Genomic DNA, 25738 nt, shown 5'->3' with positions numbered 1-25738 from the left:
CAACATAAACTTAACACTGTGACACGGCCTTGCGCATTTGAACGCAGCCTAACATAACATGACAGAGGGAATTGACTCCCCCCACTCATATTCAGTGACCTGTTAAAAAATTCATGAGACGGGGCTTTGAGTGACAGCACCTGCTTTGAACAGGCAAACCAGGCGAGTGATGGAGACGGAGAGCAAATGCGATCAGGACCTAGAGTCATACCAGCTAATCCTCCATCTTATCATGTTAGCACAGACAAGAAATGACATGCGTACATGGGATGCGGAAGGACAGACACGGTAAAGGACCATTTTTTGAGAAGGAAATGGGATTTAAAAGGGGAGAGATTAAGCTGGGATAGGTACTGAATATTCAGCATACCGGCAGTTAAAGCTTAAGCGGTGATCCGAAGTTCAAAAAAACTTAGACTGTTTGAAATTTTAAACCAATTTCTAGTAACACAATAACAGATTAATTGCAGATTAAAACTGATTACTGGTAATTATTCCAAAGACTCCAGGTCTTATTTGCAACTAAATGATCTGAAATTCCAAGACATCGAAGCTATTAAAAACTGACAACCCAATCCAGAAACCCATTACGAGGATAAACATGTCAAGTGTACAGCACATGGAAAGAAGTCACTAAAATATAAGCAGAAACTGGAACCTGCCTTTAAACTTTTAAACCTCTTATGTCAGGCTTCACCGTTCTGCCAAGGCAGCGATTTGCAGTCATGGAGTCGCTATATTCCCTTTAAGCCTTTCCATCTGAGCAATGACATCGAATGAGGCTGTTCGCATTAGCTCCCTTTGATACAATAGCATATCTGCTACTTCCAATCTTAGATTTAAATGAACAATATTATTGAATAAATGTGTTTTGTAACTCCAAGGAATGTAAGTATAACCATGGTATAGTACCATTTTTTGTTAAACATTTACCATCATATAATACTATGGTTTCTTGGATGTGTACTATGGTAATTCCACGGTATTCTTCAGAATTTTGTTGTAATTATTCATTGCTATATATCAAAGTGCCATGGTTTTACATTGTTTTTATATAGATGGCATTCAGACGGTAAAACTATAATACTTTGAAAAATACTTCTGAAATTTAGGTACCATAGTATTTGGCTTCCGAGGTACTTTAATTTTTTTTTTATTTTTGTCATTATCAGTGTTTTGAATTTATTATTTCCTGCATACTATAATACTTTACATATCATTGTAATATTATGTTTTTGGAGCTGAGCCATGATAATTCCATGGTAGTCTTTGAAGTTTTGATAGTTTCATGCTGGACATACATTTACCATCATAATACCATGGTTTCTTTGATATATACCATGGTATCCATTAAATACAGTAACATATACCATGTACAACGGTATTACATTTTTTTAAACACATACTGTAGCATATTAACTTATACTGTAATAATAAACAGTAGCATAATGCATTAAAGTAGCATGATACTATCATCTGATACCATTCCATGGCTTCTTGGCCAATGCACAGTGATGGGAAGTAACTGATTACATGTAATCTGGATTATGTAATCAGATTATAAAAATTAAGTACTTGTTATTAGAGTATATTACATTTTAAAACAATCATAATCAGATTACAGTTACTTTTTTATGCCTTACATGATTACATATTATTCACACAATGGTAGTAATTTATTCATAATTTATTGATTCACCACATTTTTTTTTCCATTTCTAAATAAACCTACCACTTATATACAGTTTGGGAAACTCTGCTCTAATGTAATGTTTAATGCATTTCATCATGTTGATGACAGAGAATGGAATATATATATTTTTTATTGTTTTGTTTTATAAACAAGGAACACAATAATCACATTCAAGTCTATGTGATAAATTAGTTAAATTACAAGTAATCTACAAGTAATTAAAAAGTAGTCAGACTACATTACCTAGTATATGTAATCCATATTATGTTACAAACTACAGTGTTTGTAATGTAATTTGTAATCAGTAATGGACTACAATTAGTAAGTAATCTACCCAGCTCTGCAAATGTACCAAGGCAAACCACAGTATATGAAAATGGTAATGATATAGTATATCAAGTACTATAGTATTACCGTGTGTGTGTGTGTGTGTGTTTTCTTTTAGTAATATAGTAATAGCTTGCAGTTCAAAATATGCAAATATTGTGGTAGTACAGCACCATAATATATATTAAAGTACCATGAGGAAATCAGAGGAAGCACAGGGTTGTCGAAATTCCTTGATGAAATCTTTAAGCGCAAAGGGCAAACATCCCGCCCCCAGTGTGCTCTAAATGGTTGGATTTGGTCCAAGGCTTTAGCAGACTGAAATCCCTGAAGAAGAATCTTTTAAATGCTTCTGTAAGCAGGAAAGGTATCATAGGCTTACCCGTTTAGAGGATCCACAACAATGGCCCTGGGATGAGACATATTGCCTTCTAAAAGCGTTCTCCTGGTCTGCAAGGGCCGGTCCAGCCCGGCCACGCTGATGGTCTTTCTATAACCGTCATTTGTCCAGAACAGGTTATTACCTATCCAGTCCACTGAAATACCCTCAACATTATACAGCTCTGGAGAAAGAGAGAGCAGAAAGAAATTGAGAAAATGTTGTTCTTTTAGCTTGATAACATCAAAGACAGCTCAATTAATCATTGTCCTCCTTTAATTCTTCCCAGTGAAATTATGCAGTATCGACCGGCAAGCTTCCCCGATGACTGAATTGCACAAAATGTATGATAAATAACTTCCCATTTGGAAAACAACGGCAACAGAAGTGTTCAAGTACAGGCGGCCTGATTTTACCTTACGGTTGCATGGTTGCACAGATGATTCATCACCGAGCCAAAGCGAAAATGAGTTCGTTAGAGACTATTTAATAGCTTTTTACGCAATAAAACTGCGGTACGGCTCAACAGAATTACACAAAAGCCAACATTAATCTCTGAGAAGTCACAGTAAACATACCGTCCTTAAGGATCGTTTCCCGAGCGGTTCCGTCAATCTTCTGCCGTCCAATTAGAAAGCTTGTGGTGTCGGCAAAGTAGATGTAGCTACTCTCTGCATGGAAATCCAGCGCTCTGGGACTCACAAGCCCTTCGATTTGAATCAAATGTTCATCTCCAGACTTGATATTCATATCCAGACCTCTGATAACCCCGGGTCGTCCTTTTCCGTAAAACAGGAATAGCTCGTTCTTTGGTTCTGCAAATACATGATTACCCAAAGTAAACAAATGCCGTGGCGTAACGTAATAAGCCTTCTGCCACAGTACTGTCAAAGCTTAATTAATTGACATAATTAGCCTCCGTTTTCAATTCAGTTCTGCAAATTAAAGCCTTTGACAAAAATGTATCCAAAGCGAGAGGCTCAAGCTAATTACATTAGCATAATTAAAACCAGAATTAGCTCCACTGATTCGATTCTATGGAATCAATCATTTTTTGGCGAATAACAGTTACAATGTGTTTGTAATTGTATCTGAGTGTGTGTGGAGAAGTAACTGGGGACAAACAGGGTCCTAAGTGGGGGCAGCAAAGAGAGGGACATGTTCATATGAAGCAGAATGTTTTCGAAATTCATTACTTCCAGGCTGCAGTGGAGAGGATGATTGTAATTATTATTAAGTCTGAGATCCAGAGAGACAAGAGGAACCAGGATGAAGGGAAAGAGGAACCCAAAAAGAGCAATTATGTGTTTTTGAACTTTGTTTCTTAGCAAGTGCCATTCCATTGCTCTCAAGTTTTATTTTATAAAGTTTGTTCACAAGATGTGAGAATGAATGACGTACAATGTTATTGACTTCCATGAGGGTAAGAGAGACAGGAATTTAATTTTTGTGTGAACCGCTTTAAATAACCATGTCCTGTTCTTGTATAATCCAGTGAATTAAATAATTTACAAATGAATGGTACTTCAACTCATTCATAAAGAATGAATGACGAGTCTGGCTTCAGTTCAAAAACAGCTTCACATTGAGTAACACTTGAGATAAAAACAAAAACTCAATTGGAGGAGCCACATTTAAACCCACTATAAAATAGACGATTTATGCCCCCATTTGATGCATATCATTATATATGATTTTCTGAGAGCTGGATGGCACATCACAATGATGAATAATATCAATTGATGTAAATGTGAGAAAAGTCACCTGATAAACACGCCAACACACTCTTGACAATTTGTAATAATTCAGACAAGGTGACAAATTGTCATATCTGGTTTATACAAAAAGGTACAACTTTAAGTATCAATCATGGTTAGGGTCAAGTATGAAAGGCCTTTTCTGCCACAGAACAAAAAAAAATGCAACTGCAACTTTTTATCTCACAATTCTGACAATTGTGAGTTTACATCTCAAAATTCAGACTCATTTCTCAGAAATGTGTAATATAAATAGCGAGTTATGAAGTCAGAAATGAATATAAACTCACAATTCTGAGGAAAAAAGTCAGAAACAGAATTTATATCTCGTAATTCTGACTTTATTTTTCAGAATTGCAAGTTCAAATCACGCAATTCTGAGAAAAAAAGTCAGAATTGTAAGATAAAAAATCACAATTACCTTTTTTCTTTTTTATTCAGTGGCGGAAACAGGCATCCATAGAATAGTGAGATATAAACTCGCAACTGTAAGGAAAGTCAGAATTGCGATAAAAAAGTAGCTATAACCTTTTTTTATTTCTAATTCCGTGATGAAAAAAAAATTACTATTAAAAGTAAAATAATTAGTTTTCATTATTATTATTAGCCTATTATTTTTTAATATGTGGCAGACAGACTTTTATAGTTAAAGGTTTAGATCTATTGTTAGGGTTAAGTTTAGGTTATACTGTATGTTTTTCTTATGATTTCACAATGCTTTACGAATTATTACCATTTTGGGCTTGCTTACACCAGAGCCTGTATTTTTATTGTACATTTGGTCGATAAAGAAAATAATGCAAATGCAAAGATTTCCTATGGCACATTTATGAAGTGAAGGTTACTGATTTTCATGACATGAGGTTTAACTTAAGCATAATTCGTACACTAAATAAAACTGTAATATATCTGAGCTGCTAGATGATTTGCTATTTTTTTTTTTTACTGTAAATGTAGTTCACCATCTGAACTTTGAGGAAAAACTCCTTTTAAAATCGTCTGTCTTCCTACACACAAACACACACATATTCTTAGATAGTCAATGATCCCCATGCCAAGAGACAAAACATATCAATTTCCCATGTATTCCGCCCTAATGTTCTGAACGTGGACTATTAATCACAGAAACGTGTCCATTCTTCAGCGTCTTGCGGCTCCATAAATTTGGTCATAAATTTCTGTTTTGACAAACCCACGAGGGCCATCCATCTGATATACGGTTTCAGATAGCAGCACCTCTTCCATTGGGAATAACCCTAAAACCATTTACAAGAGAGACCCGTCTCCCAGAGCTAATCAGACACCTGGGAGCTCCAGGAGGAAGAGACAGAAAAGAGAGATTGGTTTTTTGTAACCCTCACTTTTGCATGATTTCCCGTCGCTGGCAAGGACGTGGCCAGTCCGGCAGCGGCACACGCGTGATTTGTAGTTGTGGCTCAGGAGACAGATATGCGAGCATCCACCCTTTCGTCCGTGTGGGTCAGGGCTGCATGCGTGAGTCCTGACTGGAGAAAGAGAAAGGTCAGTATCGTGGCGCTAGTATTGGAAAATATCACTGAAATGCACTAAAAATACCACTTCAGGCACACCCTAAATAGTTTATAATTTATCATAGTAAACACATGTATACCACTAAAACATGGTTGATTTCAATGATCATACGTACAGCTGACTAAACTCTATGATATTTTGACAAATTCATTAGTTACTTTAAGCACATTTAGCAATATCGCTAAATGCTAATGACAAATTTAACCCTGTTTCTTCAATGTTTTAAAGTGATAAAATGAGTAAAATAGTGTTTCACGTACAGCAAGGAAAAAGCAATGCTACATAACAAATTTCTAAATGCTAACTAATAACAGCAACTAATTTGTGTAGAGTAAGCACATGAAAACAAACAGGCTTATCGCGACTTTGCATATTTCTTATTTTAAACTTTTCCTGACAATTACTTTTATATTTTATTATGAAGTAGAATGGGTTTAGCTTTGATCAGCTTAGATATTGCAGATTTTACAGAAATCGTGGTAAAAATCTTCATTGTCCAAAAGAAAACACACACACACACACACACACAGACAGAGACTCATTTGGTCGCAAATTTACTAGCAAGGTTGGGAGCCATTTTGGTTTGTGTCATCTTTATTAGGCCTCAGTCACGAACCAATTGCGTATAAATTGTTGCAGTGTAACAACGAACATAAAAATACAATATTTTATGCAGAAATTTATTCATTTCTTGTCTTCCAGAAACTGAATGTAATATGATCATTTAAGTAGAATTCAGTCCAAAAACATTAAAATGTATCACTATTTTTAATCTGAGCCATTGCTGATTACATTAGTTACGCTCCAACAACAAGTTTACCTGTAGGTTGAGCCAGTCTGTGATAAACTCGGACAGCTCTGGCACTTTCCAAAGTGGTAATGGTGTATGTGTCACTGCTGTTAAAGCGATTTATCCTAAATATGTCCACCTTGCTCTCTCTGGAGGGTTCAGAGCACGTCGCAAACAGGTAATCTTCAAAGAGCGCTAATCCGTACAGGTGCGACACCTAGAAAGAGAAACACAGGGATGGGGAAAGACAAAAAAGACTCATCTAGAGGCCATGACACCTCTTCAACTTAATTCTGAACACGGCACAAATATGTCTGCTTAAATTTGCTTCTTTAATCCATCCAGCTATAGAGCCGATGTAACATTCGGTGAATAAACAGCAGCCCTGACAGACACCAGTTGAAATATGCAGGGATCTTTGATGTCACATCTGTGCTACAAATTACCGGCGGGTAGTGTCGAGGCTTTGATTTTGGGAAAAAAAGTAGAAAGAGTGACGTTAAAAACAAATGAGTTAGAGGTAGCGGAGTTCATTTCAGGTTATCTTTCAGTGCCAGCTTAGAGAAAAAAGTACCAATATAGCCTTCGATAGAGACCCTGGGAATATGCTAGAGCTGAGCCTCGCAGGAATTGGATGAACAAATCAATAAAAAAAAAAGCACACAAAAGAGTTGTAGTGGGAAGCCAGGACTCTGCAAGGTCAAAACAACCCAATGCTCAACCAGGCTAACGGTTCTGGCTGGGGACAATGAGACAAAAGCGTCCAACCATGTGACGAATTTACATAAAGGGGCACAGTTTGGGTGCCTACTTCCTGTGATTTCACAAGTAGGATATTGTTCTGGAACAATTTTCCTGTCCAGAAAAACTGATTGGTTTTGACACAGTTTGCCAGGTTAGTAGCATTTTTTTTTTTACCTTGTGGTAACTACCATTCAAAAGTTTGGGGTTGATAAAATTTGTTTTTAAAAGATGTCTCCTACAATCACTGCATTTATTTACTTAGTAAGGAATAATTGACGACGGGCCATTGGGGTGTGCATTATTTTTCTAATAATTCAACGGTCCGGAGTCAATTATTCCGCTTATGCTACGGTTGCCCCACCTCAACACATTGATCAGATTATATATTTCAATGGATTCGTCCGGTTTTTGTGCTTAAATCGTTATTGTGAGTAGGATTATTTCTTTCGAATCTCATCCATTGCCTCTGTTACTAATTCCAAAACGTCATTTTAGACCTAGTAAAGCCGTTGAGCCGTTGATAGCAGACTAATGCAGCTAATAACTAAGTTATGAGAAAGAGAGAGACATGAGCGTGCGTGAATTAGTCTGTCTCTGAATTAGTCTGTCTCTCATCAGTGTTCGGCAGCAACGTCCCTACTCGTGAAACTTTACGTTTATTTTCCTCATGAACAGTGCCATTGTTACCTCGCTTCGCTTGTGAGAAATGTCATGTACTTTTAAGTTGCTAAACTGTTTACTGACAAAGTCGTCAGAGCAGCGCTAACAACATTAGCGCATATGTGTGTCTGTAAGGGAGAGAGAGCGGGAGAACTAGAGCATGTGCTTTACATATATAATAAAACGTAATTTTGTGGCAAAACATGGAAATGATCAGTCGTTTTTATCCCATTGCTTACTATATTTATGTATTTGGCCAGTGTCTTGTTGGTTTTGGTTGTATTGCTGTTGTAAGACCTTTTGAAATAATTGAAATCATTTGGTGAAGTGATATGGACATGTAACTTAATGCGGAGCCTGGAACTACGTTCGCCGTGCGTTTCTCTTAATATAATTGCACACCTTAGAACATTTGTCTGCCAATCAGATTCAAGCATTCAACGGCCCCGTGGTATAAAAACAGTAAATCTGTAATACTGTGAAATATTATTACAATTAAAAAAAACGTTTTTTTCTGTTTAAATATACATAAAAATGCATTTATGTGATGCAAGGCTGAATTTTCAGCCTCATAACTCCAGTCTTCAGCATCACATAATCCTTAAGAAATCATTCATATCTGCCGATTTGCTGCTTATTTGCTATTATTATCAATGCAATGTTTAAAATAGTTGTGCTACATAATATTTTTATGGAATATTAAACCATGAATTTTTTTTCTTTTTTAGAAAAATAGATTTCTTGACTAAACTTTTTTTTTTCTTTTTTCAGAAGGGTTAGCTCACCCAAAAAAGAAAATTCAGTCATTAACTCATCCTCATGTCGTTCCAAACACGTAAGACCTTCGTTCATCTTTGGAACACAAATTAAGATATTTTTGATGAAATTCGAGAGCTTTCTGACCCTCCATAGACAGTAACACAAGTGAAACATTCCAGGCCCAGAAAGGTAGTAAGGACATTGTTAAATAGTCCATGTGTCATCAGTGGTTCAACCTTTTTTATTTTATGAAGCTATGAGAATACTTTTTTGTGTGCAAAAAAACAAAAATAATAACTTTCATCACTTTCAACGACATTCATACATTTTTTTACTCTTCCGGGCCAGTCTCTGTCACCATTCATGAGAGTACCACGACACATGAAATAGAAATGTTTTTGTAACATTATAAAAGTCTTTACTGTCACTATTGATGCATCCTTGTTGAATAAATGTATTAATTTGAAAAATGGTATACTCTACCCTTATTATATACCAAAGTACACACATTTTTTTTTTCAAAATGTTACAAAAATTTGGTTTGCCTTGTTGATTTGCATAGTATCATAAACTTGAAATGTTATTTTAGCCTAAGAATAAGATGCGATAGGAACCAAAATTAACGCTGATCAATCCCCCTAAATTGGGGGTTACGGATACGGTTGATAGGAAAGTTGTTCCACTAACAAAGATTGTTGAATTCATGGTCACCACTATTGCAATTAAATTCAAGCCAACATAGGAACTTGTCACTAAATGTAGTGTGGAATCTCTTAACACTTAAAAAACCCAATCAGTACGTTGACTGGATGTCGATACTTAGCAAGAAAAACATCTAAAAATTAGACAAATCTTGAAAACCTGCACACAGGCAATTTCCAAAAGGGATAGAAGGAATTTGTAAAACTCTTTTCTTAAATATTGCATGAGGGTATTAGTTAACACCAGATGTCTCATAACGCTGATAAACAACCGCAGATGGATTTTCTATTGTTTTTGAGAAAAATGCATGGGTTTGACAGTGCCCTTGGCCCGTACTATGAACTAAGGATGAAATTTATACAGAATTTATGAAGCTATGAATTTTGCATCACCATACTTCTGGGCCTGTTGGAGGGGCGAGAGAGAGGGGCCAAATTTTATCGCCTTCAAAATAAACTGCTTTAAGAGTTATTCAAAGGAGCATCATTTATCACAGCTTTACTGCTGACTATTAAGGCAGCAGGGGAAAATTTAAGCAAGAACTTCTCCTAGATAGCTTAGCTGAACAGAGGTCACCAATCAGACTTTCTTATGCTGGTCTGGAAGATGTTCACCAGTTAGTTGGGGATTCACATGCAAACGGCAACACACCTTGTGCTGTGTCAGAATATGCCACACTATATAGTATGTGAAACTCAGCACACAAAAAGTGTAGTATGTCCGAATTCAAAGTAGGGCTGGGTGATATATCGCATGTGATTGTCATGTGCATCTCGTCAGTAAAGCCGGTTCCGTGATTAGCGGTAAATCTCCATGCGTAGCTTGTCAGTGATCTATGGCTTTGTGTATTAAATGCCGCTCCATTTGAAAGCAGGTGATGGAGTTTCACTGCTAATGACGTAACCGGCTTTACTGATGAGATGCGCATGATCATCGCGTTCATTATATCGCCCAGCCCTAATTCAAAGTATGTAAAAAGCAGTGCACCACAAGAGAAGTATGTTCAAATTCATAGTATTTGAAAAACAGTATGTCATATATATTATGTATATATTATGATTTTGCCTAGTATGCCAAAAGAGCAGCATGTCCAAATTCAAGTTATTCAAAAAAAGCTAGGAACTGCCTTGTATGCATGCCAGTATTAACAGTATGACAATGTTCATAGTTTTCAAAAAACAGTGTGCCAAAAAAGTAGTGTCCGAATTCACAGTATCTTAAAAACAGTACGCCAAGTATAGTATGTACGAATTCACCTAGTACCCCAAAAGAGCAGCATGTCTAAATTCATAGCATTCAAAAGGTAGTACGCCAAAAAAGTAGCACTGCATGTCCGAATTCATACTATTCAAAAAAAATCAAGGCAAACTAGTATGCACACCAATATTAACAGTATGCCAATATTCATAGTTTTCAAAAAACAGTGTGCCAAAACAGTAGTAGTATGTCAGAAATTTGAAAACTAATATTTAAAAAAATATATATAGATGAATATTACTCAGATGACCTACTACTTCTGCAGAGATTCTAGATTGCGCATTTGATGGACACTCTATTATCCCATGAAGCCATGGGAGTGGAGTAAATGGAAGTGGAAGTGGAAGTGAAGTGAAGACTGTAGCTCACTTGACAGTGACAACATGGCATATGTAGTACCACGTACTTTTGCATACTTCATACTACATACTTTTTCAAAACAAATGTAGTACCTACTACACAGGTACACAAGTATTTCGTAATCAGCATTGGTCTTTTTCACATGAAGATCATGGGTTCAAGAAGAAGAAACCAAGATTGAGCACATCTTACCGAGTTTCCTTGGATGATCATATGTCTGTTCTTGCCATTGTAATCCACAACTTCGATAAAATCCAGATAAGCGTCCGCCCAGTAAACGAGCTTCTTGACCAAGTCCAGTGTCACAGCGGTCGGCTGTTCGGTTTTATACTCCACTATCTTGGTTCGGTTGGTGCCGTCCATATTGCAGCGTTCCACCTTTGCTACCATCCCATAGTCCGTCAAAAAGAGTTTTCTGGTGGGGGGGGCAAGAACAGAGCAGTTTTAAACCGGAATCTACTATCTGAGGTAAATGAAATCAGAAGTCAAGGCATTTAATCGATCCACTCATACCCATCATTTTTCTATTCTGCAAAATATTGTGCCAGAGTTGAATGCTTGCAGTAACAACAGCGCAATTAAACCGAGGCACTGTGAGCAAGAGCTGAATGAATGGGCCGCAGTATGATATTTCTCTTTATACTAACACATACTGACAGCGGAAATAAGAGAGGGGGAGGTCATCCGCATTACTCCGCACCAGGATTCTGGCACAGAAACGGTCCTCGTCGTCTGAAAGTGACAAACTGGCCCCAACAGCATGCACAACTCAGCACAGCATACAAATGAATGTTTACCAAGAGAACAAAGAGTTTCTCACATCACAAACGCGTAGATGACTCGACATCAGATAAGGGTGATTTATTCACTCCTATGAAAAATTCAACCAAGAGCCTCTTGTAGGACTTGTGATCATTTTAAGATAGTACAAATAGCTGAATGTCTTTGCATAGGTCAACGAATTATGAACTATTTGTTTGGAGTGGATTCTAAAAGGTCATTTTATTGACCTTTTATCAGCTCTTTAGACTTCAGTGACCATGTAATTAAAGTATGATAAAAAATCTTTCACTGATGATTTTTTTAATCAAGGTATTTATTTATTTATTTGTTTGTTTAATGGTTTTAGTAATAAGAATAAGAATAATATACTTATTTACTTGAAATTGTATTTAATTAAATTATGTAATACATTAAATTTAGATTAAATTACTTCAAATCAAAAGGTACTTTATCCCAATATAATACTAATAATAATCGTGATCAAACTATTTATAACTTTTATGTCTTTATCATCATCATCAAACTATTTATTACTATTTCTTAAACAATTGATGATGATGACTATGATTATGATGATGATTAATATTAATGCTTGTGATTTACTTGATTTCATTTCTATTTCTAAATTATGTAAACAAAATTATGTTAAAAAAATGTAAACAAACTAATAATAGTAATAATAATAAAAAACATTGAAAAAAATATTCAATGTAAATGTATTATTATATACATATTAAATTAAAAGTAATAACTATTTTTCTGATTTTTTTTTTCACAAACTGTTGGAAGTAAACCAGTTTGTAGAGTTAATATTATTAAAGATAATATTATAAAACGGATAGTTCAGACTCACAAGTTATATGCATATTCTTACACATACCATTCTTTTTTTCACCATTTTGCATTTAGGCCTATTAGGATAAGATGTAGATAAGTGTAGAGTAGACAGGAAACAAGTTGGGAGAGAGAGAGAGAGAGAGGGAGGTGGGATCGGAAAAGGTCTGGGATTTGAACTCAGGACTCCGACAACGCAACGCAACAGCGTTATATATCGGCGCACTGCCAACTAGGCTATCAGTGCCGACATATATGAACTGATGTGCCAACACAACTATACATGTGGTATAGTGGCTTATTATTCATAGTAGTAGACATGTTGTTTAAACAGATTTTTTCCCAAATATATCTACCCCAGTTTTAACAACATTGCTACCATCTCATACAAATGAAAGGACCTAATGGTTGTGTTAGCAAGCATACCCCATGATGGGATCCAGCGCTAGGCCTTTAGGGTTCTGGATGTCCAGGTCAATGATGGTGACACACGCATCCCCCTGTTCGCTGCACACGAATATCCGGTCGTTCACTCTGTCTAAGAAGTAGAAGTTTCCTGTCAACCAGTCGATGGCCATATGCTCCACATCTACATGGAAGAAACCATTCATTTTTAGACATGGGACATACGAGTTTGTTAACTGGGATCTGGTAGTTAGAACCATTTAATAATTCATGCATGCTTCAAAGGAGCAACAACTGACATTCAATGACCTGACATGCACACTTGACTCATTTAACCTTGTGACATTAAACACTTCATTAGCAGATCATTAAACACTTCAAGAGGTAAAAGAAGTGAAAAAAGAGACTAATGAAAAAATTTATATGGACATTAAACACAACACTCAAGTTCATAAAAACTTCAAAGGACATTAGTTTGCACTTGCTCTGAATTAATCATCAAAGTTATGAAACGTTCCTTAATTTGCGCTTTGAGACTTGATGTGCGTACTTACTTTGTAGGTTCTGACCTATCCGTATCTGGTGTTTTTCTGAAAAGCCTTTGAGTTTGGTCATGCGGGCACACCACAGCTGGCCTGTATCCTGTGCCACTGAGAGCCAACAGAGTGACTCCTCTCTATAAATAAAGTCCAATATTTGAGTCCCATTTGTCTCCATGGACTTGAGATTTGGCATAGAAGATCCATTGAGGTAAACAACTGATATAGAATTCATATTTGCTGTCAACAGAACTGGAGGTTTATCACCAGGATCTGAAAGAGGGAGCACAAAATGCACAGAGCTATTTATAATAAATAATTTTTTTTAAACATAATGCTCATATTGGGAACTTCCATTACTGTGGACATTTCAATGTTAAATCTTGAAATAAAATAAATTACAAAATTACTTGTTATTTTTGTAATTTCTCTGAACCAACACGTCATTTCCACCACATATTTACTTTACTTACTTTTTACTTTTGTCATTTAGCAGACGCTTTTGTCCAAAGCGACTTACAAATAAGAAAAAGTAACTAAAACTAAAAAGTTACAACTCTATAAATACTATCTACCCACATATTTAAGAAAATAAAGAAATTAAATAAAATTGACACATGCATATAACAACAACATTTCAATAATAAACATATCAATGAAAAAAAATTAAATAAAAAGCTACTACTATCCCTTGCCGGTGTCCCTGCACGGTGGAGTCGCACGGTAGAGTCGATGGTCTTTACACTCTTTGGTCTTCACACTAAGAGGGCTTCACACGACGACTGCCGCGACCGCTGCCGCGGTATAATAACCTTCATTATACCAATCTAACAAATTATCATTTCAATTCAGCTGGACCCACTTTCCTGTTTATCAACTACAAATGGCCAAGCAAGTGCACACACTGACAAGATACACGATGCAGTACGAGACCAAACGCGATTTCAGCAACTCTCCAATATAAACAAATATTTTTTACAACATATTTGTAAAAAAAAAAAATACACACACACACACACACATATATATATACATATATATATATATATATATATATATATATATATATATATACACACACACACACACACACACATATATATATACATATATATATATATATATATATATATATATATATATATATATACACACACACACACACACACACACATATATACATATATATATATATATATATATATATATGCACATACACACACGTTCATACACAAAAATTTCATACTTTTCACACAAGAATAAAGTGAATATAAATATAAATATTGATCCATACACACATTCACATAAACATACACTAATTTTACTTCAGCAGTGCAAATAAAAATGATAATTTCACACAATAAATGTATATAAACAAATATTAAGAAATATTGCCATATGAATTAATAATATATACACACACATTCACATATATACAAATACACTACTTGTATTTTAACAATATGAATAAAAATTTATATTTTAACACTAAATAATACACACATATCTATCTATCTATCTATCTATCTATCTATCTATCTATCTATCTATCTATCTATCTATCTATCTATCTATCTATCTATCTATCTATCTATCTATCTATCAAAACAAAAAAGAAAGAAAGAAAGAAACTAATAGGGCAAACTTATGCACTATAGCGTAAAGAAATGATTAGTAAAAAGCTAGTTATCACAAAAACCTGCACTTGGAACATAAACATACTTGTATTTGCAGAAACACCCATATAAAATATGAATTTATGTTACATGAACATACAGTATAAAGATTTACTTATATTTCTGATTATTTATATAGAAATTAAAACAGGTTCATTAAGAAGCTCACACTTAAGGGAAAAAAAAATCTAATTGCTGTGACATATTATGCTCACGTAAACTTTGTGATCGGCTTGTGGTTTTTTTTTTTTTTCACACTAATGAACAGACACCATGAAGTGCAATTAACTCTGAGCGTGTAATCATCTCTAAATTTGATAGACAGTCGCAGGTCGGGCTGGATGGGCTCTGATTGACTTTCCATTAAGGCCTCCCCTGTTTATCTCTCCTATGGCTCTGTCGTAGCACAGCTCGCTGGAATCCATTTGCATATTGATGACAATAAGTGTAACTGACACTCGCATCAGGCGAATGACAGTGTCATCTATACTAATGCACTCGGATGATCGCCACTGTGACCGTGCTACTCCACTGAGGCTTTCCTGTTCAATCAAACATCCCAGAGGGCTTTGTGTTTACCCATCTAGTCCAGACTAGTTCTTAGGATGTTAAAGATGACTATAATTTAAATGCTGATTGAAATGTCAAGTGTGGAGTTTGTTGACCTTTCCTTGTTTTCAGTATTGAACATATTTTCTAGTGGTTCTTGCTAAGAGACAATCCTCAATTGTAAATGCTATTATTATGTATTATCGAGAACATCTTAGAAACCACATAACAATGTGTTAAACCCCTCTCAGACCCCCTTATAGCAGGCTAGCAATTACCCAGGACCTTCAGCAACCACATACTGTAGACATGCACTAAAACCCCTCAGAATGACCTAGAAGTCATATAGAATGTGCTGAAACTCTCAGAACCCTTAGCAACCCTCTAACAACTACCCAGAACCCTCAATAAAACCATACTGGAGCAATATGCTAAAAAAAAAAAAAAAAAATTTTAGCAGCCAGGTAATAACTACTCAGAAAACTCTTGGAACCACATAGTAATGTGCTAAAAACCACTCAGGGACATTTCAGTTGCCTGTCAGCAACAGGCTAGCTACTACACAGAACCTCAGCAACCATATTGTAGCATACAACTAAAATAAAACAACCTAAAAGTCATATATAAATAAAAACGCCACAGAAACTTTAAAGCAACCAACTAACAACTACATAGAATCTTACCAAACTGCATAACAATGGGTTAAATATCTTTCAGAACCCCTTAGCAACAGGCTAGCAACTACCCAGAACCCCCAGAAAACGCATTATAGTCATGTGTTAAAAATAAACCCAGAAACCCTTAGCAACCAGTTAACTACAGAAAAAATCCTAGAAACAACATAACAATGTGTTAACCCCCCCACCCCCTGACCCCCTTATAGCAACAGGCTAGCAATTATCCATAACCTTCAACAACCACATACTGTAGAAATGTACTACCCCAAATAAATACTTAGCAACTGGCTAACAGATACTCAAAATGAAGTCACAGAAGTCATATAGGATATGCTAATACCCTCAGGGCCCTTAACAACAGTCAGAGAACCCTCAACTACTCAGAATCCCCATCAACCACATTCTGTAGCAATGTGCTAAAATTTCCCTCAGAACTCTTTAACAACCAGCAACTTCCCAAAACACCCTAGAAACCCCATAGCAATGCATTAAAAAACACTCAGAACTACCAACTGCCAAGAACCATGGCAAAAACACATAAGCTATGTGCCCCTCTGAACTTTTTAGCAAACAACATTTTTAGCTAACAGGTACTTAGAAAACTCTCGAAACAACATAGTAATGTTCTAAAAACAATCCCTTAGCAACAAGCTAGCAACTACACAGAACCCCTACAACCACATACTGTAGCAATGTGCTAAAGCTACCCAAAATTGCCTATGTCATATAGAAATGTGCTAAAAACCCCACAGAACCTTTAGGAATGGACTAGCAACTACCTAGAATACTAGCAAATCACATAACAATGAGCTAAACATCTTTCAGAACCCCTTGGCTACAAGCTAGCAATTACCCAGAACCTCAACAACAACATATTGTAGCAATGCGCTAAAAATACCCAAAGTCATCTAGAAATGTACTAAAACTCAGCAGAACCTTTAGCAACCAATTAACAACTTCCCAGAATCACATAACGATGGGCTAAAAATCCTTCAGAACCCATTGGCAACAGGCTAACAATTACCCAGAATCCCCTACAACCATACTGTAGCAATGTGCTAAAACCCCCACAGAATTTACTAGGAACTTCACAGAACACCCTAAAAACAACATATCAATACGTTAAAAACAATTCTAAACAATACAGTAAACAAACTAGCTGTTGAACACTGTTGCAACCACATAACAATGCACTAAAAACAGTCAAAACCCCTTAATGAACATCTTAGCAAATAGCCCCCTAAAAAACCCTTAGCAACTACTTAACAACCCTAAAACCCAATCACAGCACCCCCTAGCACTAGCAATGTGCTAAAAATCAGTTTAGAGTTTATTACTCTCTTACAGATTTAGAGCAGTCGCCCACCTCTCCAGCACTTAGTACAGTAACTTGAGATAATATTTGATTTATGCATGGGTTAAATTATTTTTAGACTTGTGCTTTTAAAGCACAGTTGAAGATCAAAGTAAAATACATGTTGCTTAATGCACTTTTTTTTTGGACTGGAACTGGAACTAACACGGATGATAAATGGACTCACCTGTTTTGGCTTTGCAGGAACGTCTGTTGGCCTGCAGGCTGAAGCCATCTGTGCAAGCGCATCTGTACGATCCCTGCGTGTTCATACAGATTTGACTGCATGTCCCATAATCCCTGCATTCATCATGATCTGTGGGCAACAGCGGGGCTATTTATTAAGTGCTAAATGTGCTCAAACATGACCTAAATATGCAAACCCAACTCTTAATGTCACCATTCTGCAGCAACCTATCAAAAAACATGAATATGCAAATACATGTTTGGTGAGGGAAGAGTGAGTAAATTGCTGTTTTGGTTAACATAACCAATTTATCATGAAATCAACAACAATTTCTCTGAGGTTCGAGTTCATGCATTGGACAGCCAGCTTTTCTAGACTATAATAATAAAAAAATAATATCAGCTGAGGCAACTTTTTATGAGTACTCTTTTCTGTGCCTGATTAGAACTGCGAAATAAAACAAATTTAAATAACGTGAATATCTTTCAAACTACCAAAGCTAAAAATGGTGATATTTAATCATTTTGAGGTAGCTAACAGCTTACTAGCTTAAAACGCAAACACATCAAATTTTTCATCACATATTAGTTGAGAACGTTTTATAGGTACTCTATTCAATGCCTGATTGGAACTGATACAAAACCAGATTACACATTTTTTTGTGTAACTATTTACTATCTTTCGAATTATGGTCATACTTAAACATATTCAGGTAGTTACTTACTGTAGCCTACTAGCTTAGCATAGCTCAATTTGTTTGTATTTTAAGAAAAACTATTGATTAAAACAAGATATCACAAACATGCTTCTGAGACAAATTTCTATAGGTACTCTATTCGGTGTCTATATACTAATGATAGAAAATCTATTTAAACATTTTCTTAATCATAAAAATATGTTATTTACAATTTTCACTGTACACATCACATTACCAAAACTAAATATTGTCAAATCTAAACACTGTCAGGTAGCTAACAACTTAGCCTGCTTGCTTAGCATAGCTCGCACTAGTTAAGAAAAGCTCTTTTCATTATCTAAATTGTTTTTCATCAGGCAGACAGGCACTGAGTATAGGGAGTATATGATCTTACACCAATATTTGCTTTGTCAGTCAGAGCTCATAGGAAGTTTTCATTCTGGAAAGCATTTTATTGGACTTTTTTCCCTTTATTACCTGTAATAAGTCAAAACTCTCTCTAAAGTGCTACATTTCTTTAGAGCCAAATTTCTTCAAACCAAGTTCAAATGGTAATGACCCTCACCTCGACACCGCCTCCCATCCTCATCCAGTTCGAAACCTTCCCCACAGAAACAGGACGTCCCGTTTCTCATGATCACACAGTCAAACTCACACCTCTGCTCCTTGCAGCTACGCACCAACTCTGAGAAGACACAAACACACATTTAAACTTTGATTCACAGTCTTAATATCATGCACAGAGTTCGCCCTCCCAATGAACATGCATTTACACTCGACAAAACCCTCCATAAAAGCACAATGCCATTTCGCCAGTATGAAATCATTTTTTAAAAGTTGAACAGATGCAGCCTCATTACGAGACCATGATTCAGCGCTTTTTAAGTGGCACTTAAGGCCGGTTTCTGTGGATGCAATTCTTCCCGGCGAGCTCCCGCTCCAAATCGCTGTCAATACACAATGGAGGAGTACAAATTTAAGGCCCATTGTGTGATATTTATCACCTGTACAGCCTCATAATGAGGGACGTTTTGACGACCACTTCTCCTGGATTGCTTACCAAATGAAGATGACCCCGTCTTTATATATTGATCCCAGAATAGTTTGAAAAATAGCAGTGATTTATAAAAGCTTGGGTGGCAATCTGTTTCAATTTCAATAACCATAGCCCATATTTTATGTTTTTATTCACCTAGGGTTGTGGCTAACAGGTCACCTTGCTTTTCTTCTTCATTTGTGACGGTTTTAAGTGCGTGACAATACTGGAAAGAGTGAGAAAGAAAAACATTGCAGATGGTTTTGCCATCTAATCGTGAGCGAGAGAGATTTTTAGCGTGCATTTGCTATGGAGCCCACATTAATAATAAGCATTGCACTGAGAAATTCATCGACCCACCCGAGGCATACGTTCAGAATGGCTTGAGTCTGACAGTTTTAAATTAAGTACTTCTTTAAAAATGTATCACAGCATTTAAGGGTAATGCAAAGTGTTTTACAATATGAGTTTAACTGAAAGTGAAATATAATGGCTTTTTATCTATTACAGGGAATGTGTATCCACTTGAGCTGAAAGATGTTTAACTATTTATATGTGGGACTAGCGATGGGAAGCGACTAACAGTTCTTGAAATATTTCATAATCTTGCCTATAAAAGATTATTTATTAATTTATGCAGATGGGCAATCTGAGCCTCTAAAATCTGTAGTTTTATTCTTTCACATAACAAGAACTGGGAGCAACAAGAGCAGAAGTAACATATTTTGTTTTTTACACTACAATAATTACACTAAAAGCAATCCAAAACAGTTTTCCTCACTGAAAAACAACATGAACTTAAAATGAATAATGGACTTCATACGCATTAGATTTGTGCCAAAAATACGGTGGAATATATGACGAGGAGGAAGCTGGCCTAACTAATAGTCAAATTTTGCAACAGCATGCCAAACCAACACATATAAATGACATAAAACCTCAGAAATTAAACTGACATGATTTAGCACCAACAAAAAGTGTAAATAAAGCCTTTGGCAGTATAAAAGAAAAAGCGATTACTGCAATCGTAAATTTTAATCTGCAAAAAGGAAGCAAAGAAAACTGCTAATAAAAGACAATTTACTTTTTTACATTGCGTCCAATTTTTTTGACACTTATCTCACCCCACACAGTTTGACTTTCCTGATATTATTTCTAAAAGACCTTTTGATAACCCTATAAAAATTTAAATGTCAGTATTTGCCCATTGGGTATAAAAAACAGAAACTTCACAGAAATAAATCAAAGAAAAAGCATGTGAAACTCCATTTATTTACAAAGGGAGCTGACTATGTTGCAGCATTGAAATGAGTGAAAAGTTACAAGCATTGATCCAGGAGGAGGAAACTAGACATCTCTGATTCAAAACAGCAGGTGGGAGAGTTGATTATCGGATGAGAATTACTCTTTGGAGAAATCAAAGCTTATGCTAGGAGCCCAAAACTTCAAACGTAACTTCAAAAATAGGTCAAAATCATTGTTTACACTGTGAGTGGTATTGAATGTGTGAAGCTACTGTAGGACACTAGCTGCCACCCGGATTCACACTAATCTCCTCCGAGTGGGAAGGAGGCCATTACGGGTGGACTCTCGCTGCGAGTCAGGCTCCCACACAACAGGATTTATCTCCAGTGAACTCCAGAGCTCTCCCTCAAGGTGATTTTCTCTCAGTGAGGAGCCCTACTTCCTCTGACACTCGCTGGGTGATGTAGTGCTAACGGCAGCGGTCCAGGAAGGGTGCTGAGTCTGACAGGGGCATTAAGGTAAATGCCTGTAGATCTATTTCTCTACCCCAACCCAAAGAGCTTGAACTTTAGCTGCTGTGAACAATCAATCACTCTCGGGAGTCCCGTACCACATTAAAAATTGAAGCCTGGGACCTTGAAAATCTATACGGACTTAAATACCACAAGTTTTTTCCGACCGCCTCTAAGCTTGACACATTCAAAAGATCTAATGAAATGGCTTACAAACACTATTCATATTTTATACTGAAATACAAATTCGGGCTGGTACATATTGAAGAGTTTGTCGTTTTTTATGGTCAGTAGAGACTTGCAATGTTTTCTAAAAGAAAATAAAAAGGGGGAAAAAAGCAAAGCAAAGCAAAACAAAATGCAAAACAAAACAGAAAAAAAACTAAATAAAACAAAGCGAAAAGAACAAAAAAATAAAACATACACAAAAACAAAACATTAAAAGACATGTCCTTTTTTAAATGGCCAATAGAAACCTGCAACGCTTTCCAAAAAGAAAAGAAAAGAAAAGCAGCATGAAACAATGCAAAACACAAAACAGAGCAACATGAAACAAAGCAAAGCAAAAGAACACAACATGAAACAAAGCAAAAAAAAAAAGCAAATCAAAGCAACATGAAACAAAGCAAAGCAAAACAAAACAAAGCACACACACAAAACAGAGAAGGGCTTGTCTTTTAAAAATGGCCAACAGAAACCTTTAATGTTCTCTATAAAATAAAATCAAACTAAATAAAATAGGCAAAGTAATTAGAAGGTACATGAACATGAATATCAGTCAAATGGAGAGCAACACAAGATGTGCCCAATCATTTATGAAACCAATATTTGTTGTTGGACATCAAATTTTGATTTTAAATCACATACGTAATAGAAAACCTTTGGCATTACCTTCACCTGACTTTAGCATCTTCCTCAACTGTCTAAACAGACTAATCAAAAAGCTGCACCATAAGCCCCGCCCCCTGCTCAGCAGGAATCACCAGTTCAGAGAACATGGCATATGTATGGACAGGTCTATTATTCACTCACAGCAGGTCTTCCCGCCAGTCTCCATCATTAGAGTGGCCACCATCCCCAGGGCTCAGACAGCTAGGCCATCACTGCAGTGGAACGAGTGTGCGCTTGTGTATTTTTTGTTGTTGTTTTGTTTGTGCGATCAGAGCAGGTGACCAGAGGGTCCGCACCTACCAGACAGTGTTTATAAATAGATGACAGTTGAGTAAAAACATGGTTTACTAGAAGACAAAGGACGGAGGTTGGAAGCAGAAGGGAAGTTGACTTTCTAAAGCAACAAAGAAAATGCACAGAATTCACAAACACAATGACCACATACATACTGCAGCTAAATTTGGTTGTTATTTCAACTTTTAGTGCTGGAAGTAACAAATCCATTCAACAACCGAGTTTAGGTCGTGTCAACTGCATTTGCAGAAATTCTACGCATTGACATACTTAAACACTTTGAGTTGTGTGTTTTCTTCTGTATGTACGGTGCAAGAAATCAGTGTACGGTTTGACTTAATGTTGCCAGACTAGAAAAAATAAGAAGTCCATAACAAACTCAAATCCAAATGTGTTATCTTGGAAATAAGCCACATACCAAAATATAGCAACCTGCACCTGCCTACATTATTAATAAACTGAATAAACTGAAATGTTTTATGAGCCAAGCTCAAACAACAAAACCAAAGATGCTTAATAAGCATTGCTTATAATAAGTGGACATGGCAAACCATCAAGCTCTGCAAAGTAGCCAAACATAATTAACAAAACACAATGGTTCTGTTGTCGGTAGTTTAGTGACATGATGCTAGCATGTTTTGATAAGTTTTAGTATTGTTCTATAGGTGGTTTCGTACTAGCCCATGTTGAGTAACAATATGTTTTGTTAGAATAGAAAGGAACATCTGAACAAAGAACGAAGAAAATGTGCAACTCACAACATGATGCTAGCTTATCCGAAGTGTTTTTAGCATATTTCTATGTGGTTACTAAGGTATTCTGAGTGGTTGGTAGGTGGTTGCTTACTAGCCCAAGTCCAGAGAAGTCTCTATGAGAGGGGTAGTCATCCTTTTTCAGGCCAAGAACCCCTTAAACTGGGAATGGTATGGAAATTGAAATTAAAAGCTCATGGTTTGTTTTCACAGTTACAGCAAAAACTAATATTGCATAACTTCACAAACACATGCACCTCTAACTAGAGAAACCGAAGGGAGGTGGATGTGAGATATCTGTGTAACTGTGAAACAGAGCTGGTTTATTTTGCCCCTTCATCAACACTTCAGGATCGGCTGTCAGCATTGGAAGAGGATTCAGATAAACTCCAGATAAACCGGTGCAAATGAACAGGTTGGTTCAACGGCCTGTGCTCAACGACTAAGTCTATATTTAACCAGATTGATGTGGCCGTAAAAGCTCTGCACTTGGAGACTCGTCTAAATCCTAGTCAAGCTAGCAAAGGACATCAACTTGGCACATGAAACTGCCCTTCCTGTGACCACTGCAGTTTTGCCCCTGGGCAAAGCACTTAACCCTCAGCTGCTCCCATCATACTGTAATATGCCTGCATTTTCAGCACTCGAGTGAACACTAGCAGTCTCACTAGATGAATAAATGTTGAATTTATTTGATGAATTCTAACATTTGCAGCTGTTAGCTGACAACTGTCAAATTCCTGTGCAGCTACATTACAAAATGTCTTTGCTAAGCAATTAAATACACATGAAGGAAATAAACAAGTCATTCTGTAATACTGATAATATTAACACCTAAAATAATGATGTTACATATCTGTATTATTATTTGTTTCTGTCTTTTTCATGATGTCAATTCAATTGATCTTAACTGAAATGAAAAAAAAAAGATTTTCTTAAGATCTCACCATAAACTTGTCTTGAAAACCCAACTTAAAAGCTGTTTGTTGTTTTCTCTTGTGCAAAACAACATTTGGTATGTCTACATCATGAGAAAGTTCGTTTGAGATCACAAACATTTGTTGTGTCAAGATCAAAACAAAAATAAAGTAGATATAAGGAAAACAGCTTTTGTTATGTCTAGATAATGTGAACATTAAGTTGAAATCACAAAGAAAATGTTGAAGTTGAAATCAAAAGAAAGTCGACATCTGGTCAACACAATTTTCTTGTAATCTCACAACAAAAGTTAGAGATCTTAAAAAACAGCATTTGTTAAGGCACGATAATACTGTACGAAAATTAAGTTGAAGTAGGTCACGATATTGTTTTAGTTGCAATCAAAAGAAATTTGAAATCTTGTGAATCTCGTGTCGCTATGGTGAAATCACAATAAAATTAAATAGAGATCTTTAGAAAACAACCTTTATGACAAAATTCCAAAAAAAAGGAGAAATGAGAAAACTGTTGTGTAAACCCTGAGAAAACATTTTCTCAAGTTGAGATAAAAAAAAGTCCAAATCTTTCAAATGCAACTTTTATAATGGCAAAATCCCCAAAAATTAGATTAGACAAGAAATCAGCTTTTAATTTGTCAATATAATGAGAAAATTAATTGAAATCGGAAGAAAACTTATTGTGTCAGCCACAGGAAAGATATATTAAAAAGTAAATCTCATGAATACAATTTTTGTTATGGTGAGATCACAAGAAAATTAAGTTCAATTGTCGAAATCATGAAGATATTATATATATATATATATATATATATATATATATATATATATGAGTTACCAATAAACAATATCTTGTACAGATGGATGGTATCAGTTGTATAATTTTTTGATGGCGCAAGTTTTTTTTTTTTTGCGTGCATAAAAAACTTCTGAAGTTTAACCTAATCAGGTCATTACAAGTAGAGTAATTATGTTTCACAACGGGCTGTAAAAAGAATAAAGAAAAGCTGTTGTTTCCAAGATAAATTTACCTTTAAGCATCTGACGGCGTTCTTGTTATCCCAATGCTTTGTTTACTGTGTGAGTTGCCATTATATAAAAGCCACAGTGAAGTGTAGACTCTTTTGTTTGCAGTTGCTGTGTGTTTCAGGGGTTTTTAGTCGCCTTGCTGTGTGGGCTGCTATATTCAATTCTGTATATTCATTAGGGACTGACAATGCAGATGGGGAAAGCGAGGCTAGTGTGTTATTACCACAGGGACGTTCAGAAGTGCAACACAAAGACAGTTTCCTGCCTAGCACCTGTAGTATGTAGTACGCACCAATCTATGAATGCTCAGGAGACGTAAAACAATACCTTCAGAGGGACCATGGTCACATCTTACAGTGCTTTT

General features: G+C 36.0%; 1 protein-coding gene across 1 annotated transcript in view; it reads right to left on the bottom strand.

Moving 5' to 3' along the window:
- Positions 1-25738, bottom strand: part of LOC306874752 (low-density lipoprotein receptor-related protein 1B-like) — a gene marked incomplete at its 5' end in the record, with an annotated part of 280259 nt that overhangs the window by 190687 nt on the left and 63834 nt on the right. Inside the window, 9 exons of the mRNA XM_079424987.1 lie at positions 2403-2583; positions 2978-3214; positions 5518-5661; positions 6528-6714; positions 11172-11394; positions 13023-13185; positions 13556-13813; positions 17984-18112; positions 19246-19365. Coding sequence (XP_079281113.1) covers positions 2403-2583; positions 2978-3214; positions 5518-5661; positions 6528-6714; positions 11172-11394; positions 13023-13185; positions 13556-13813; positions 17984-18112; positions 19246-19365 — 1642 coding nt within the window. The remainder of the gene's footprint in view (positions 1-2402; positions 2584-2977; positions 3215-5517; positions 5662-6527; positions 6715-11171; positions 11395-13022; positions 13186-13555; positions 13814-17983; positions 18113-19245; positions 19366-25738) is intronic.

The sequence above is a fragment of the Barbus barbus genome (assembly GCF_936440315.1).
Source record: "Barbus barbus genome assembly, chromosome: 9".
NCBI lineage: Eukaryota > Metazoa > Chordata > Actinopteri > Cypriniformes > Cyprinidae > Barbus > Barbus barbus.
The sequence above is the reverse complement of the archived record's forward strand: the minus strand, read 5'-3'. Positions and strand labels throughout refer to the sequence as shown.